The sequence below is a fragment of the Acomys russatus genome, chromosome 2 (genome assembly GCF_903995435.1).
Source record: "Acomys russatus chromosome 2, mAcoRus1.1, whole genome shotgun sequence".
NCBI classification, from domain to species: Eukaryota; Metazoa; Chordata; class Mammalia; order Rodentia; family Muridae; genus Acomys; species Acomys russatus.
Genome location: NC_067138.1, coordinates 106,771,695 through 106,791,202, shown reverse-complemented (window position 1 = coordinate 106,791,202; position 19,508 = coordinate 106,771,695). Strand labels below are relative to the sequence as shown.

Below are 19,508 nucleotides of genomic sequence, written 5' to 3'. Positions count from 1 at the left end.
ACATGAGTTAGTTCCAGGCCAAACTAAGCTACAGAGGATGGCTATTTCCAAAACAATAAAAAGAAAACAGCAACAGGACCAGAATGACAAAAAAAATATTCTCTTAAGGTCCAGAAACGCAGCTTGCCAGCTCCAGTGAGTTTCTGGCTTCTGTCCCTAGAACGTCCTGCTGCCAACAGCAGTTCCAGCCAGAGCTGGGCCACCATCTGCGACTGCCTTTCACAGTCACAGCACAGAGGAGAGTGCAGTCTCAGGCAGCAGGCTGGGCTTGGCTAGCTCCTCTGCACAGCATCAGTGTTGCAATGTGACATTCAGAGAATCTCCAGGAGTCTCACACTCCCGCCTGAGCCCAACTAGCCAGCTGGATGGCAGTGGTGGGGGACATTAACTCTGTGTGTGATGAACTCACGCCACAGCCCAGGCAGACCTTGGCTTCCTAAATCTCCAAGCTATCCAAAGACTCGGTTAAGAACTGGGCCCGCTACAGATGCCAGACACACTCAGCAGGCCCATCCATTTAATGAAATGTTTCTGTGCTAAAACCAATCCCAAAAGCTAAAATTGAAAAACTACAAAAAATTCTAACTCAAAACAGGACTCAAGTCTGTTGGGTCTGGTCGTTACTTAAGATGTTAACTTCTGGAGCCTTTGAGATGGTTCGGTGAGCGAAGTTCTGTGTTCCCAGGTCCTACATGGTGGAAGGCAAGAACTTGTGAAACTTGTTCTCTGGCCTCCACAGAGGAGGAGCCAAGGCTCACGCATGACTCCACAGCCGAGGCCGCCCCGAAACTTCCCATTCCCCCTCTTGACTCAGCCTCTCAAGCACTGGGACTTCCGACCTCAAACTGGCACTTTGAGCTGCACCATACTGAACCAGCTTCCTGCCCCATGGGCTCACATGGAGACTTTCTTGAACCCTGCCCTGTGTTCACGCTGGGTACCAGCAGCGCAACTGCGAACAGTTTCCTCCTTCCAGTCCTCCATCCCCAGACTGGATGGCATTTTGTTTGTTGTTATATTAAAACTACTTATGTCGCTGGAGCTATATTGTTCTGTTAAGATGGGATTTGTCCTGGGATTTGTTATTATATAGGTTAAGTTGGACTCTAGTTCACAGCAATCCTCCTGCTTCAGCTTCCCAATGCTAGAATTACAGGCATGAGCCACCACACTGGCACTCTTATCACAACTGCCTCTCAACTGGAGCTCCAAGGACCCAGCCACATGATGCATCACTGCCTGTCATTAATTGCAGAAGATCCAGCATCCTCTTCTGACCTCTAAAGGCCCCAGATACACACGTGGTGCTCATTTCTACATGCAGGTGTTCATCTATATTCATAACACAAAATTTAAGTCTTTCAAAAAATATTTAACCAATGATAATGGGAAAAAAAATGGATGAAGCCTGAAGTGGTTAACGACACCTAAGGCTGACTTTGGCCCCCAGACACATACATTGGTTCAAACATACAAGCACATATATATACATGCCAAAAAAAAAAAGTAATAATACAAGGGACAGAATTCAAATAAACTAACGATTACAGATAATTTTGGGCAAACTGTCATCCTTAGTTGTTTGTTCAGCTGATCAATGCCCAGCAATATTGACGCTGTGGGCGACGGGAGATACCCAGCGCCCCACAGTTCTTGCCATTGGTCCCACATAATCATCCTAAGTCTTGAGCGGGTGAAGGGCCAAGGAGGACTTCAGGCCCTGAGTCAGAGCGATGTGAGTACCCTGGAGCAGCTGTAGTGCTGTCTCACATGGCCTCACACACAAACGTGAATGCTGTGGGCTTTAATGGGGAGAAGGGGAAGGCAGGCCCTCGCCAGCACCCATCTTGGGCAGGCCTGTGGCTTGCACTCACCAGCACCCATCCTGGGCAGGCCTGTGACGTGCACGCATTCTTTCTTATACCTCTGCTGAATGCAAGACTCCATGTGAGCCACCACAACTGCAGCAGTTTTTTTTTATAAAGTTAAGCAGGTCAGGACAGTCTTCACAATGCCTGAAATAACATGAAAATCGAGAGAAAAAAAGAATATGGCGGACACCCTCGCCAGCTAAAGTGGCTCCACTTAGCCATTGGTGCTGGCCATCAAAATGGAGTCATGGTCAATGGGTTTCTTTCTTTCTTTCTTTTTTAATTTAGCGGGGTTTGGGGGGCACACATTTCACATTTGTAATCCCAGAAAGTGGCAGCTGTTCAACGCCAGCCACCCTAGGCTGCATAGGGAGCCCCAGTCTATACAGCCAAACCATGTCTCAAAAAAAAAAAAAAAAAAAAAAGGTACAACTGAGCACAGTGGTGCATGCCCGTAATCCCAGCACTCAGAGAGGCAGAGGCAGGCAGATCACTGTTAGTTCAAGGCCAGCCTGGTCTACAAAGCTGTCCAGGATAACCAAGGCTACACAGAGAGGCCTTGTCTTGGGAAAAAGAAGAGGAGGAAGAGGAGGAGGAAAAAAAGGCACAACTTTACCTGGTCTATACAGTGAGACCCTGTCACGAGACCCAACAGTAAAAAAAAAGAAAAAAAAATCTAGAAGCGAAGTAGATAAGTTAGCTCAGTAAGTGTTTACCACAAGCAGGAGTACTTCAACTCAATTCCACTACACACACACAAAGTTTGGCGTGGTGACACATACAATCGTAGCACTGGGAGGACAGACACCTGGATTTCTGAGGCTCACTGGCCTGCCAGCTGAGCCAATTAGTGAGCGCCAGCCCCAGATCCCAGTGAGAGTGTCCTAAAGGAAAACAAGCACTGGGTGTGGTGGTGCATACCTTTAATCCCAGCACTCAGGAAGGCAGAGGCAGAGAGTTGCTATGAGTTCGAGGCCAGCCTGGTCTACAAAGCTATCCAGGACAGACAAGGCTACACAGAGAAACCCTGTCTTGAAAAACAAACAAACACACACACACACAAACCCAGAAAACCCAGCAGAATGGTTCCTGAGGAACAATACACCCAGAGTTAACCTCTGGTGAGTTTAGGCACCTACAGCATGCACATGCACACACAAGCACACATGCATACTACGACTGTTCTAGTAAACTGTCCTATGCAGTTAAGCTCACTGAGAAGCTAGCTCTGGCAGAGGCTGGCCCCACCCCTTACCCATTTCAAATTCAAGCACGCTTGTTGCAAAATGTTCTCCCAGGCTCTTTTTCTGGAGATGGACTGGTCCCCTAGGAGGCGGGGACAAACAAGAACAGCACAACAGCCTGTAAGTAAAGAAGCCAGAAGGAGAGCCATTGCCAGCAGATGTTACTATTGTCAACTCCATGATAGAGAGGCTGGGGTGGGAAAGGGAAAGGGAAGCCAGCACTTCAGCTTCCTCAGCCAGCCATCAGCTGTTCACTCCCAACCGGGCTACACGGGGCGTCTTCACTGGATATTGAGCTTGAGCGCTTGATCTGATGTTGTTATCTGTCTGCTACTTGTCTGTTAATTGCTACTTATTCCTTTACATTTCTAAATTGATTCATCCAAAATCAGAAGCACAGCTTTTCTGCAGACTGTACAGAACATACACTCGCACCGCATACACACACACACACACACACACACACACACACACACACACACATACACACAGGAGGGAGGAAGGAAGGATGATAACTTCTGAGATACATACATACATGCATACACACACACACCACACACACACTATACACATAATTTATATATATATATACATATATATATATATATATATATATATATATATATAAATAAAACAGTGCAGAAAACCAGGGCTATTTTTTTTCCTCATGGAAAAGAGGCAACATAAGTTGGCAAACAGGTACCTTGGAACTATTTTCAATTATCTGAAGAGCCAGTGGATGCAATTTATGTGACACTGAAGAGAGGAGCTGGACAAATGGATGGCAGCTTCCTAGTGATCATTTCAAGGACTCAACTTTCATCTCTGTGTGAGGGGAAGATCTCCAACAATTAGAGCTATGTACGCAGTGATGGGAGAACCCAGTCTCCATGCCCGAGGGGAGTGCTGCCAGCCAGCACGGCAGGGAGCAAGTATAGAATGGCCACTTGGGCAGAATGGCCCAAAATTCCTTCCAATTTTGAGACATCTAAGAAAGTGAATTCTTGAGCTCGACGTGGTAGTGGTACATGCCTTTAGTCCCAGCACTTGGGAAGCAGAGGCAGGGGGATCTCTGTGAGTTCAAGGCCAGCCTGGTCTACAAAGTTGAGTCCAGGGCAGCCAAGGCTACACAGAGAAATCCTGTCTTGAATAAACAAAAACCCAAACCAAAAACTTGTCGGGTTCAATGTCATGCATACCATTTAGTTCCTAAAGACTCTAGAAAAACAAAACAAAACTCAGTGGAAGAGATTGTGTGGTTCCTCCAAGTTGCAGGCTTCATTTTCCTAAAACTAAAGGTCTGGAGTTGATGCAAGTCAAACACCAGCCTTCCTTTAGAAAAATAAAGCATGTTGTTACCTAAGATAACTACGGATACCTAAGATAGTTCCATTTAAGAAAAAGCTGAGGACAGACCGTGGTGGTGCACGCCTTTAATCCCAGCACTCAGGAGGCAGAGGAGGAGGATCTTTGTGAGTTTGAGGCAAGCCTGGTCTACAGAGCAAGTTTCAGGACAGCCAGGGGAACCCTGTCTTGCAAAAAAGCAAAAAACAAACAGAGAAAGAAAAAGAAAACCTATACTAACCAAGTAATAGCTACTGTCCTTACTTAAGAAGACAAATATCCAAAATAAAAGCCGAAAAAAGGGACAAATGAGCACACTTTAACAGAGCAGGAAGCTCTAAACTCATGGGTTCTCTAGTGAAGAGATACAGTCTTAAAGCACAAGAACACAAACCAAAGCCACTTTACACCACTAGGAGGCAAAAATGCATCAAAGTCAAGACAAAAAGTTTGCATGCTGGCACTGTGCAGTGGATTCTGACTGCTGGTAAGGATGTAAAATGGAGCAGCCCCAAACAGGGTCAACCTGGAATACATGCTCCAGAAGCCTACTGAGCTATGTGATGCCCCCAGCTATGTATTTTGAGGCAGTCTTACTAAATTACATCAGTTAAGACCTTCCTATGTAGGCCAGGCTGGCCTTGAACTCACACTCTTCTGCCTCAGCCTCTGAAGTTGGGATTGTAGCCTATGCCTCACACTCAGCTTGATTTGTGCAATATTTTGGTTTTGTGGTGGTGGGCCACTAGAATAGGAAGTTGGTTCCCTGCTGCCATCTTGTTTTGAGGCAGAGTCTCTCTTGCTTTTTGTAAATGTGCGATATACAGTCCCACAGGCTTCCAGGCGAGTTTCCAAGCTCCCTGCAGGAGTGCTGGAATTAAAGATGCAGACCAGCCACCACATTCAGCTTCCTACTTGGGTTCCTGGGTTTCAGGAATTGAACTCAAGTCATCAAGTGTTTTTTGTTTTGGTTCTGTTTTGGTTTGTTTTGGTTCTGTTTTTCGAGACGGGGTTTCTCTGTGTAGCCTTGGCTGTCCTGGAATCCCTTTGTAGACCAAGCTGGCCTCAAACTCACAGAGATCTGCCTGCCTCTGCCTCCCTGAGTACTGGGGCTACAGGCCTGTGCCACCGTGCCTGACTTAATTTGAACATTTTTAAAGGGACAGCTTTACTGTGTACAAATTATATATTTCAGTAAAGCTGACTTATGTATTAACGACAGCAACAGAAATGGATTTCTTTTATAATGAATCTGACCACTCAAAAAACTTTGAGTTTACTGTTCTCTGTCATATTGCAAATAGAGTGGGCCAGGATCCTCCCCTTTTCCACTTTAAGTTCACTCTACCTGCAAATGTTCAAATGCCAGATCCTTCCTTCGCTTGGAGCTTAGTTCAAACATCTCAGAGTCTAACCTCACTGTAGCTCTGTGGTACAGAGTTTGCCTACCTCGGATGAACTGGTCTTCCAGGGACCAGTCATCACTGTGGAATGCTGCTACCTTCTTGATATATTTAACACAGGATATAAAACAGAGGAAATAACACACTTCACCCTGTTACGTCCAAAACCTCTGAACTCAACTGCCATTAACTTACTATTTAAATGGTGAGAGACCATAACTGAAGGGAACCTGGGGAGGGGAGAATAGGCGCGAGGAGGGGGTGATGGGGGAGGAGGGGGTGATGGGGAGAGGAGGGGACAGGGAGAGGGGGGAGGGGGAATGAACTAAAGAAAAGAAGAGCCACCTGCTGTGGGAACAGTGTGAAGAGCTTCAAAGCCAAGGATGAAAACAGATTCAGAAAATGAAAGGCATTCCAGGGGAAACTCACATCTGAGCAATGTCCCCAGCCCACCTGGTGGCTGACTTCAACACCCCACACACACATCGCACCAGGCCTCAGTGGGACACCACGAAACCCACAGAAACCTACAGCTTGAATCCTAAGCCATAACTAAGTTGCCTCAAGGTCAGAGAACAAGTTTTGCATGTGTGCTTCCCCATGCCTAACGCTGGCACAGAAACTGCCGCCCAACGCCTAATGAAAGAACACTGGGCTTCGGCAACATCTCAAACCTCTTACTATTACAGTGAAGACTCATTTCTACCAGATTACCCCTGCAGATGGTTTCTATTTTAGACCTTTTTGGTCCTTTTGGGGGATGGGGGATGGTGCTACCTTTGTTTTGAGGGCAGAGCTTCCAAAACGAAACTCCCACAAACCTCCAGTCTACCAAACTTGTTTCCTGTGATAACAGGCCAGACTGGACTAGCATTCTCAATCCTCCTGCCTCAGCATTTGGAGTATGTGCCACCCTGCCCTCCCAACTTAAACTGACTTTGGCACCTTAACACACTTGTAGAGAGCAAAGTTGCTATGATTTTCTGCCACCTGCTGCGCTTCCATCAAAAATGTCCCCTGCACCTACAGATTTAAGACAACTGCCAGTGATAATTTTGAAAGGTGAGGCTTTAAAGTTATTAGCTCATGGTCTCCCTTGAGAATGCGGTTACCTTGCCTATTTCAAAAGGTACAAGGGTTGGGATATAGCTCAGTTATACTTTATAGTATAGTTTATAAGTAGTTGCAGAAAAAGAAGTGGAAGAATCCATTTACAAATTGGGCATGGTGTCATAGCCTGTAATCCCAGCGCTAGTGGGAAGCTGAGGCAGGGAGTGAAATGATTATAAAGGTCACCTGGGGCTAGAAGTCAGACAATGTGCCAAAAAGCAAAAGGGGAGGTAGTGCTCAGCATGACAGCTCAGAAGAGAAAGGTACTTACCACCAAGCCTGATGGCCTGCTAGTGCTCAACACCAGGAATGCACCCCCATCCCCCCACCCCGCACTACACACACACCCCAAGCCTGATGGCCTGCTAGTGCTCAATACCTGGAATGCCCCCCCATTCCCCCACCCCTCATCCCCCACCACACACACACACACCAAGCCTGATGGCCTGCTAGTGCTCAATACCTGGAATGCCCCCCCATTCCCCCCACACACACCAAGCCTGATGGCCTGCTAGTGCTCAATACCTGGAATGCCCCCTTACCACCCCCCAACCCCCCCAACCCCTACCACACACACACACACACACACACACCAAGCCTGATGGCCTGCTAGTGCTCAATTCTGGAACGCCACACACACACACACACAGAGAGAGAGAGAGAGAGAGAGAGAGAGAGAGAGAGAGAGAGAGGATAGACTCCTATGAACTGTCCTCTGACCTGCGTGCACAACCACCACACATAAATAGACAGAATAAAATTTCAAAACCAGCAGTGCCAAAAAGCTTTAAGCATGTATTTAGGCCTTTCCCTTCATCCCTTTAGCATATAAGCAGGGAGCCAGCCCAGAATCAAAAATTCTGTTGATTCCTTGATCCTGGAACCTGCCAGCCTTCAGAAACATGTGAGCTGGCTAGGCTAGGCTGCACACACCTGTGTGTTAAGAGCTGGGGCAGGAAGACCAAGTTCACAGGCAGCCTAGGCCAGACCAGTCAGGACTACACATAGCAAGACCCTAGCTCTGTCTACTGGCTCCAAGAAACGTTGAAGTGAGCCCAGCAGTGGTGGCGCATGCCTTTAATCCCAGCACTCGGGAGGCAGAGGCAGGCAGATCGCTGAGTTCGGGACCAACCTGGTCTACAAAGTGAGTCCAGGACAGCCAAGATTACACAGAGAAACCCTGTGGCGGGGTGGGGGGGGGGGGGGGAGAAAGAAAGAAACATTGAGGTGAATTTCTGTTGCTTTAAACTACAATGTGAAACATTTTGTCTTAGCAGGCAAAAAGACTAAGATACATTGTCTCAAGATGGCATTTCGAACCAGGTGAGTGATAGAAGGACCTAAGCGCCAAGACAGCCTGGGCTACAGACAATTCCCAGGTGACCCAGGCTACGTCGCAAGACTCCATCCATCTTTTTAAAAAGCCATCAGGAAAAGCAGAGCGGGCAAGAACTTGAAGCAAACACATTCTACTGGACCGCTCCTGGACCGCTCCAGGTCAGGAAGGTAACAGGAATGTGATTCCAGCCCAAGGGTGCCAAGGTGAGTGAGTTTCTCTATCTAGCTCTCTGACCTAGGGCTAGTTGGCTCAACCCCTGGGGCCATTTACTTATGTTAAAATTACATTTTAAGAATTACTACTTTGCACGTAGGCATTTAGATTATAACAGGAACAAAAGCGCCAGCCCAGGGTCTGGCAGAATGCTACATGAACTGCAAACTTAGGACAAAGTACCAAGAATTACAAAGTGTCAGGCAGGGCCCCTGGTTAGTGGTTTAAAAAAAAAAAAAAAAAAAAAAAGTCTATTAAAGTACTAAGTCTAGAAAATAATTAATTTTTAGGTTCTTCAGAAACTGATGATCAGGACTAATGCTGCAGTATTTTCAGGCGAAGCCAATGCTTGCTGCCAGGCCATTTCTCTAGTACAAAAGTTCTCAGGAGTAGAGGGCGAGGCTGTTAAAATGTAACATCAACCATCCAAAATGGACCTCATGGGGCTGTACAAATGAGACCTTTTGTACTGTGATTAAAAGGCCAAACAGTACTAAATGGGGGGGGGGGGTTGTCACAGAGTAACCCTAACAACTGTCTAGAGCCTACTTATGTTTAAAAAACAAAAAAGACAAAACTCAATTTCCTAACAGAAGCCCATGTTTGAGTGCCTTACCCAGGGGAAAGTTCAACCTTCACAAGAAAGATAGCACTTCCAAGTCCACAGACTGCACATGAAGCGACACAGCAGAATAAGGCCATTTATAACTTCTTTGGCAAATAGGTAACCAACAGACCTTCATAAATGGTTTACTTCTAATAATTTGAACCCCAATTTACATGATCATTTGCTATCACTTGAACCCTAGAAAGTTCAATAAATTACACTATATTGCTGGGGAGTAGTGGTACATACCTTTAATCCCAGCCCTCAGGAGACAGAGGCAGGCAGGTCTGAGTTCAGGGCCAGCCTGGTCTATAGAGCTGGTTCCTAGACAGCCAGCCCTGTGTGCATGTATAGGTGGGGGGGGGGGGCAGGTTGATGGAGGTGAGAGCAAAAAAAAAACCCTATACTTTTAAAAAAAAGTCTGTGTGTGTGCGTGTGCGTGTGTCTGTGTGTGTGTAGTGCACCCCTATGGGAGACAGGTTTCAGAGCTTCCGGAGCTAAAATTAAAGGCAGCTATGAACTGCCATGTGTGCTAGGGAACAGAACTCAGGTCCTCTACAAAAACAATGCGTGCTCTTAACTGCTGAGCCCTTTCCAGCCCCCTGGACATTATTTCTATGTGTATCTTAAAGCACAAACAAAAGGAGCTGGAAGCAGCAACATGTGTGCCCATGGATTCTAGTGGACAACTAGAGAGAGTCTGTTGAGAGAGTCCCCAGTTATATTACAGCAATTAAGCCCATCTCCTGGCGTCATTTGTCAAGTTCAAGAAACACCTTGACACTTGGGAGGCGGAGGCAAGTGGATTGCTGTGAGATCGAGGCCAGCCTGGTCTACAAAGTGAGTCTAAAACAGCCAAGGCTACACAGAGAGACACGGTCTCAAAAAAGAAAGGAGGAGGAGGAGAAAGAGAAGAAACAAACAGCTTGTGCTGGCTAGTTCTATGTCAACTTGACACAAGTAGAATCACTGAAGAGGAAAGCCTCAGTGGAGAAAAAAACTTCAGTAGGGCATTTTCTGAATTAGTGATTGACCAGGAAGGGCTCAGACCATCATGGGTGGGTGGAGATACCCTTGGGATGATGATGGTTCTGGTTTCTATAAAAAAAAAAAAAAAAAAAAGCAGGCTGAGCAAGCTATGGGAAGCAAACTAGTAAGCAGCACTCTTCCACCACATAAACAGCACTCCTCGGAGTCATCAGCTCCTGCCTCCAGGTTCCAGCCCTGTTTGAGTTCCTGACTTCCTTCGATGGTGAACAGTGATGGGAAGTGTTAGGCAAATAAACCCTTTCCTCCCCAGATGCTTTCGGTCACAGTTGTCTCATCACAGCAATAGTATCCCTGACAAGGACACACTTTCTCAAAGTACTCCCCAACAAGGGCCAGCAAGATGTCTCAGTGCATAAACTGACACCTTGATTTGATCCGCAGAACCCACATAAAATTGGAAGAAAAAAAAAAAAAAACCCTTGATAGTAGTCCTGACCTGCACACATTCAATAATAAGTACTTGTTTAAATATTCCCCAGCTAGACAAGGGATCCCAATCAATACTCACAAGACTGGTACACCAAGACTAGAGAGTCTAAGGCCATCCCAGACTACATCGTGAGCCGCTATAGGCTAGCCTGGGCTACAAACCAAGACCCTGTTAAACAGTGTTCCCCAATCCCTCCTCCTCTTAAATGCTACGAAAGCCACCTTTTCGTCCCTGTGGCCTGAGCCAGGCATGTGCTTCTGTAACCCTTCACTTGCTTGCCTGATTTTCCTGAAGCTGAGCAGCCCTTTCATAGAACACACCTCATTTCGCTACTTTGTACCTCAGGAGCCACACTGTCCAGATGTGTAACATTCACTCCAAGACACCATTCAGTGTTGCCTGCTTGTCTACCAGAAGACTCTAAATAACCCCAATTCCTTGTAACAAAAGACTAGTTGTACCCATGGGTCTCACAGTGCAGCCTGAGTATATCTGACCATCCATCCAGATAGCTTCAGAGTCTATGAGGTCCTCCTTCAAACGCTGTGACAAACTGAAAGAGCCAAAGCCAATCTTGTGTTCTTCTACAAAGCCAGACATTAGAGACTGGAGCTGGTCTGGAAGCCAAGCAGGACGGTATGCCCCTATAATCCCAGCATCCAAGGGGCTGAGGCAGAATAATCCATAGTTCAAGGCCAGAATGGGCGATAAAAAGAGCCTGTTTAAGAAAAGTAAGAAGCTCAAAGGAAAATGTGCAGGGCAGGGGTGGTTGTTTAAACTCTTTAGATTAGAATTGACAAAGAAGACTTAATGACTCAATGAAATGTGCACTATTAAACTGGATCTTAGAACAGAAAGTACATTGGTGGACAAGCCAATAGTATTCAGAGAAATGTCTGCAAATAGGTGATGACACTGTCAATGTTAATTTTACTGAGCTGTCTGCTTATGAAAATAACCTGTGGAAACAATTTAAACTATATACCCTCAGCTGGTCCACAGCTTGCCTAGCATGCAGAGCTCTGGCTTCCATCCCAAGCAACATATAAAAGGGCATGGTGTAGGGCACTGTAACAAGATCAGAAGTTTAAGATCAATGTGGGGGGGGTGGAGGTGGGGGGTTGAGAGATGGCTCAGGGGAGGTCAAGTCCCTGATATACGAAAGTACAAAGGCCTTGAGTTCAGATTCCCCCAACCCAAGCTAGACTCAAATGTCTGACTCTCCTGTTTACAGAGCCAGGGAACAAGCCAAGGGCTTCCTGCATGCTAGGCAGGCTACCAACTGAACTAGTTCCATAGCCCAGAAGACTCTTAAAGGCGGCCCTTCACCGACTTGGTCTTCATCCTGAGTCTCACAAAACAAGGGGAAACTGGAATTGGCGTACCCTAGAAATCTTGGGATGAGCCAAGACCCTGGGTAAACCAGGGAAGGTTAACCATTTCAAGTTGGTTTAGACATAATACTGAACTCAGACTCAGGTCTCCAAACCCCTCGACCCTCGATTCTCAGAAAAATTCACTGTTACATAAGTTGCATTTATACTTAATGAGTACCCAAAAGCCTGAGCCCTTTGAACGAGGTCATCTTTTCAGAGAGGATCAGCTCACAGCCTCGTTTGAAATGCCAGTCCATCTGCAGCACCCTGGCAAGAGCTGCAGTTAATATTAATTAAGAGCAGAAACAGGTTCCTTCTTGAACGTCTCTTCTTTAGTCAAGTCCAAGATGCTTCCAAATGGAGCTTCTCCAATTCTCCTGCCCTTGAGATACTAGACTCCAATATTAAGAAGTGCCTGTGTTTCTAATACCACTACCCGCCAGACCCTTACAAGGAGGGTCTTTATATCCTTCAGCCAAAACCTAGCAAAGAAAGCTATCACAAAATATAAATAAATAAATAAAATTTAAAAAAGAAAAAGGAAAAGAAAGCTATCACAAAATAGCAGAGCTCTTGGCGGGGGAGGGTGCCTTCTGGACACATTTTCCCTAAGTAACGCCAGCCCGCGTTCATCTTGGTCTATCTGCTTCCCCCTCCCACTACAGGTGTGTGCCAGCAGGTGCCCAAGTACCCACAGTGCTAGGTCTCCAAACCCACCAGTACTTTATCAGTCCTGGCCAACCAAGCACTCTACCAACAGAGCTACATTCTCACCTCATTGAATACTTTTGATGGGATACAGCTTTATGTGTGTTCGTATACATAAGCATTTCCTTAAACACACACACACACACACACACACACACACACACACACACACACACACACACGAGAGGGGGGAGGGAGAGGGAGGGGGCATGCACGCATTCACAAACTATGTGGGGGAGGTATGGGGCGTGGGAGCCTAACATTCCCTGTGAGAGAATGCAGGGCTCTCAGCCCCTTGCAACTTAAGGCCAGCCTTTCTATTTCTTCATAGTGTGTGTTAAGAAAATACAAGCTAAAGACCTGGGGGGGGGGGGGGGGGCGGGTCCTCAAATAAGGTATTTGATAAGCCTCAGCCTGCATAGCTCCAGGCAGCCTAAGAAAGGCCAAGGGAAGAGCAGCTATGGGGAGCTAATCTCAAGCCCTTTGTAAGCTCTATAATCAAACTGAAGTAGGTTTATGGAACTTCTTCTGGGGCAACACACACAACTTACGACTGGACTCATACCTTTAACGCAGACAACACAAACCCAGTTTTGGTGCATTACAGTTTGCCAGCTCCCAATTTCAGGGGTAAAATAAATGCTACAAGGAGAAGGTACAGTAAGAGGCTCAGCATTCATTAAGCTGCTCCTACCTGCACATGCCTATAATCTTAGCACCTGGGAGGAGGGTAGAGGCTGGAGTTGAAGAATTCAAGTTTAGCCGGGGCAGGTGCAGTGGCGTAAACCTGTAATCACAGCACTTAGGGAAGACAGAGGCAGGCAGATCATTGTGAGTTCGAGGCCAGCCTCGTCTACAAAACGAGTCCAGGACAGCCAAGGCTACACAGAGAGACCCTGTGTCGAGAAACAAAAACAAAAAAGCAGCTAAGTGCAGGAGGAAGGAGGAGATGGACTCCACAGGGTGGGAGGGTGGTGAAAGGCTTTCTTCTCCAAAGCAGTGAGGTCAGACAGGCCCTTCCCCTTCCCCCGCAGAGCAGCTTTTTGCCAGACTGTGGCCACAGGAGGTAAGTCCTGCACTCAAGGGCCTGCCCAAATCCCAGCTGCAGCAGATGGCCTGAGCTGCTTTCCAATTTAAATTGCTACCGAGATTTGCCTTCCTGGGTCTTGCTGTTTCATCAACACCTTCAAACTTCAACCATAATCTGTATATTCAGAAGGGTTCTTGGCTTTGCTAGAAGGTTAACAGCATCAGCGAGTGGCAGGAAAATAAACACTGCAGAATATGTTCTTACCTACAAGTGTCCCTAAGACTCTCACTAAGACCACTAGAGAGAGATAGTGACATCACACACACCAAGTCCACTAGGAACAAGCCACTTGCAAAAGCAATTTCAGTCTTCTGTTTCTCTTTTCCTGGTCAAGTTTTTAATTAGTCCAATGGGGGTGGGGGAAGGTAATTCCCAAAAACATTTAAAAAGTCACTTTTGCTAGAAAAGGGTGGTTAGAATGAAGGCATTTAAAAGAACAGAAACATGCTAGGTGTGGTGGTGCCCACCTTTAATCCCAGCACTAAGGAGGCAGAGGCAGGCAGATAGCTATGAGTTCGAGGCCAGTCTCATCTACAAAGTTAGTCAGGCCAGCCAAAGTTACACAGACAACCCCTGTCTGGAAAAAAAAAAGAAAGAAAGAAAGAAAAGAAAGAAAAAAGAAAAAGAATAGAAACATGTTGGGCATGGTGGTAGCGCACACCTTTAGTCCCAGAGCTTGGGAGGCAGAGGCAAGTGGATCTCTGAGTTTGAGGCCAGCCTGGTCTACAGGGTGAGTTCCAAGACAACCAGGGCTATATGGAGAAACCCTATCTCGAAGAAGGAGGAAAAAACAAAAAAACAAAAACAAAAAAGAAAGAAAGAAAGAAAATTAAAATATAATGACAGGAGCTAGAGAGGGTTAAGAGCACTGGGTGCTCAAAAGAACCTGGATCCAGTGTCTAATACCCATGATGCCTCAACCATCTGCAACTCCAATTTCAGGGGATCTGATGGCTGCTTTTGACCACTGTGGGTACCAGGCATCAACATGGTCCACTTATAGGTGTACTATCCATAGATGTAAATAACTTAATCTGTTTAGCGTTGGCTATCCTGGAACTCCTGTAGACCAGGCTGTCCTGAACTCAGATCCACCAGCCTCTGTCTCCAGAGTGCTGGGATTAAAGGTGTGCACTACCAGGTCCTGGAGTAACTTAATTTTTTTTTTAAAAAAAAGAAGAACAAGGGGCTGGAGAGATGGCTCAGTGGTTAAGAGTTCTGTCTGCTCTTCCAACGGTCCTGAGTTCAATTCCCAGCAACCACATGGTGGCTCACAACCACCTACCTATACTGAGATCTGGTGCCTTCTTCTGGCCTCCAAGCTCACATGAATGCAGAACACTGTATAAATAAATAAATAAATCTTTAAAAATAAAAAGTGAAATAAATAAAAATAAAAGAAGAACAAAAGACAGCCAAGTAAAAAGCTATCTCCTATCTTAATGTTCTTTAAAAGTGGAAAGAGAGGCAGGTGTGGAGAGCGGCACAGGCCTTTAAACTCAGCACTAAGGAGGCAGAGGCAAAGGGATCTGAGTTTGAGGTCAGCCTGACCTACATAGCTAGTTATAGCATTCAGGTCTCCACTTGTACAATGATAATACAGTCTACAGGCAATCAGAGTCTTTGCCCCCATGGGCAAGAGCAAGGACAGGAGAGCCTGGGAAACTGAGTACCAGGAGCCTGCCTGCCTTCTCGAACCTGAGCGAAGCATTACAGAGGCTGACCTGACCATCAAGCCGCCAGACTTCTCCAATCGCCTTCACATGAAGGCCAACTACAGACACCAAAATCCAGGGCATGGGCCTTTGAGTGAAGCCAGACAGCCGAAAGCCCTCTCTACTCCCCATTTAAAAAAAGAAAAAGAAAAAGAAAAAAGTCACTAGTACAGCCACAAAGGTTCAGGGTAAAACTCCTCATTGCAGAAGGGAAGTGCAGAGGATGTTATGAAATGGGCTGGTTGTTAAGCTACTTTGACTCAGCTAGCTTTCTCCATAGCCTGCCCCGGGAGAAGCCCACGCCTACACACAACCTCTCAACTAGTACTGCCCCCTCCCAAACTGCATTGCAAATACTGCAAGAGTACACTTCGCGTAGCTCAGACGTATATAGCTTGCCTAGCATTCACATGGGCATGGGGGTCTGATTCTCGGCAGAGAAGAAAGATCTAACTGGGTAGTGGAGTATACCTGGATTCCCAACTACTGAGACGGAATGCCTAGTCACCTAAGGCCCTATCTTCAATCTGAGGGCTGGCGAGATGGCTCAAAGCAGAAAGGCACCTGACACCAAGCCTGAGGACCTGAGCACCACATGCGCTCACATACAAATAAATAAGATCTTAAATTTGAATTTAAAACAGGTTTAGGGTGTCGCTCAGCGGTGCCGTTCCTGCCTAGCCTATTCGAAGTCCTGGGTTCGATCCCTAGTGGTGGGGCGCAAGGCAGCTGAGTTAACAAAATACAATCCGGTGCCTATAAACGGGTAATCTCAGACACAGGTATGAGGGGAAAGTGCCCCCCCCCCCAGAATCCACATAAAGGCTGGCTTTTACAACCTGCTTCATTCAGAAGAAACTAAGCAGCAGTTCTGATCCTTAAAGTGGTGGATTTCAATCCGCTTTCCAACATTGTCTCCACCCACCTGTTCACAACGCCTAGGTGCTTCTGAACTGCAGATTGAGGAACAATTAGTCCATAATGAGCCATAACCACTTTGGACACAGATGTGAACAGAAATAGGGAAGGGCCTCATGGGCAACACGTTCCATCCGGGAGTTGCTAATTAAGCTTATCTGCATCGCGGAAGGGTATGTGTCCCGCAGTACCTCGCAGCTGCTGCGCCTTCCCATGCCTATTCCTTTGGAACTGGGAGCCAAGGAAAAGGGGAGGAGGGAGGAACTTGCCAAGACTAGGAGATGGAGCGATCTAGACCCCTAACTTCACCGCACCCCCGCCGGACAGTCTCAAAAGGCCATTTGCAATAAAGCTGTACTCAAAATGCAATTTTTCGGAACAGGTCTCCCGGTCTTAGGCGGTCAAGATGGTCTTGAGGAGGAGGGGAGTTGGCGGGGAGAGTATGCCGCGGCCGCCTGCAGCGACCACAGGCCTTTCACCGCCACGCAGCACTTAGCTCAAGCTGGAGCGCGCGCGAGGGGCCGTGGGGGAGCGCGCCGCAGAGTCCCAGCGTGCCGGCCGCCGCGACTCCCACAGGTGGGCGGCGCGCTGTGCCCAGCTCCTTCGCGGTCCGCGGCAGGGGACCCAGGGGCTCTGCGTCGCGGAGACAGTGTGAGAGGCCAGTTAGGGTTCCCGCTGAGCGGCTCGTCTTTCCTTCGGCCTGGTGTGCAGGGTCCTCACAACGCGCGAGCGGTGGGTGCAGTCGGGGGCGCTGCCCGGCAGCCTCGGCCTCCTCCAGGCGCGGTTAAGCCGCGCGGGCGGGCGGGCTGCAGGCTGCATGCACCACGGCACGTAGGAGCCCGCATGGGCACACGCGGGCGGGGGCAGGGCGCCGGCGCCAAGGGGACCTGAGCCCGCGACCGCCCGGCTCCCAGCCGGGCCATCCCGCCGAGCTCGTCTCCATCCACCCTCACTTCCCCGCCCCGGCCCCTCACCGGTGCTGGCGTTGAGGTTCTCCCGCAAGAAGTGACCGCTGGAAAGATGCTGGAGGCCAAAGTTCTCGGCGATCCTCTGGCACACGGTGCCCTTGCCAGAGCCAGGCGGCCCGAGGATGACCGCGCGCAGGAGTTTGGAAGCCATGGCTTTGGCAGGGAGGTGGGTGGCCCGGACGGCAGCCCGCGCACTTTGCCCAGCAGCCCCTGCCTCCGCACCCTCCGCACGCAGGGACTCGCCTGCCACCCCTACAAGGGGAAGGAGAGGTTTTTTAAGACTGCCCCGCCCCTCGGCCCCGCCCTCCACCACCTCCTCGCCCCTAGGCCGCGCTGGTGAAGCGCTGCGGTGCGGGAGGGGGGTGGTCCCCGCCCTGAGAGCTTGGCCCTTTAGGGTCAGAAGTCAGTCAGACCCACCCAGATCCCTCACTGCAGCCTAGTCCAGGCGCGCGATCCCGGGGAGCCCTTTGCGGGTCATCGCACGTGGGCAGAGCGGGAGGCGCTCGCGGGCCGCTTCTCGGTAACTATCGCATCCCCAGAGTGGCTGCCCGCAACTGGAGGGGCCCACCTCCTCCCAGAGCAGCCAGAAAAACACTCACCTCGACGGAAAAGAGCGCGGCTAGACTTAGCCGAGATCCCGCTGGGCGGCGCCGCCTCCGCCCGGCTGGCCGCGCGGGACTCGCTTCTTACGTAAGCTGGGAGCCGGCTCCGCGCTACCGCCGCTGCGCCCCCTCCTCTCCCCTCCCCGCATGTCCGGGGCCAGGCTGAGGCTGCGGGGGCGAACGGAGAGGGAGACGCCCTAAGAGAAAGGAACCGCCTGGGGACCGAGTCTATTGTCAAAGAGAAGGAAAACACTTGTTGAGCGCCTACTCTGCGTCCAGTTCTAGGCTGTGTGGTTTTATTATGCAACCTTTACAGGTACAGATGGAGGAAGGCTTGGAGCACGAACCAGTCGTTTGTATACTTAGCAATGTAGAGTGGACATCTTGTTTTGTTTTAATCCCTGTAGGGGAATCAAACCCCCAGAGACTATCACTTAAACCAGGGTGGTTTGCACGAATATTCGCAGCAGGCCCTGGCAAGAGAATACAAAGTTGTGAGCCTACCTGAGCTACTTATTTTCTGGGGCGGGGGGTGGGGGGAAGGGTAGGGGGACAGAGGGGGGAGAGAGAGAGAGAGAGAGAGAGAGAGAGAGAGAGAGAGAGAGAGAGAGAGAGAGAGACACAGAGACAGAGAGACTACTTACTGTGTACCCAGCGCTGTTCTGTGTGGTTGGTATACAGCAACAGCTGATCAAATCCTACCCTCATAGTTGCAGCCATAGTTTTGAACCCTTGAACGCCTCTGGTGCCAATTGTTTCCAGGTTACATGAGAGCCCTCAATTTCCCACCCAAGTCCTGGGATAATCAATCACTTATAAGACTGTCTTCATCCTCCTATTTCCTCTGCAGTTACTAGAAACACAGCTGAAGTAAAAAAAATAAAAATAAAAAATAAAAATTTCTATTACCTGCCCACTTCGGTGTGTCCCATGCCCCTTCCTATGGTGTCTGCCTGCCTTGCAGAAATCCTTTGGCAGAGTTCTGAGGAAGCTATCCGGAACTGAGAGACGGTGAGGAGCAGCACAGTGGGGACGACACCATGAGAAAGAGCCTCCTCTGAATTTCTTTTTTAAAAATTCATTTATTCCGATTACATCTCAATTTTTATCCCCTTCCATGTCTTCTCCCGTTCCTCCCTCCCTCCCTCCCTCTTTTACCTTAATCCCCTCCCCTAGGTCTGTGACAGAAGGAGACCTCCTCCTTCTATTTCCTCCTGCATATGGTCACAGCCTAGCAAGTCTCATCTTGGTAGCCTGCCTATTCTTTCTCTGGGTGTCACCAGGCCTCCCCAGCAAGGGGAAGTGGTCAAATTTGGGGCAGCAGAGTTCATGTGAGAGTCAGTCCCCACTCTCCACACAACTGTGGAGAATGTCCTGTCCATTGGCTAGATCTGAGTAGGAGTTCAATGTTTACTGCATGTTTTGTCTGTCCTTGGTTGGTGCAGTAGGTTGAACAGACCCCCCCTGGGTCCAGATCTGCCCATCATGATGTTCTTCTTATAGGTTTCTAGGACCCTCTG

At 48.4% G+C, this 19,508-nt stretch overlaps 1 protein-coding gene across 2 annotated transcripts in view; it reads right to left on the bottom strand.

Annotated features, from left to right (window-relative positions):
- The window catches only part of Ak4 (adenylate kinase 4), a 51,457-nt gene extending 33,808 nt beyond the window's left edge, over window positions 1-17,649 (bottom strand). The window contains exon 1 of one of the 2 annotated variants that reach the window (XM_051164780.1): window positions 17,393-17,649. In XM_051164780.1, coding sequence (XP_051020737.1) covers window positions 17,393-17,537 — 145 coding nt within the window. In that variant the 5' untranslated portion in view covers window positions 17,538-17,649. Of the gene's footprint in view, window positions 1-11,072; window positions 11,294-17,392 lie in introns of those variants that run through there. The other variant, XM_051164789.1, reaches the window with a different exon arrangement.
- Between the last annotated feature and the right edge of the window lie 1,859 nt (window positions 17,650-19,508).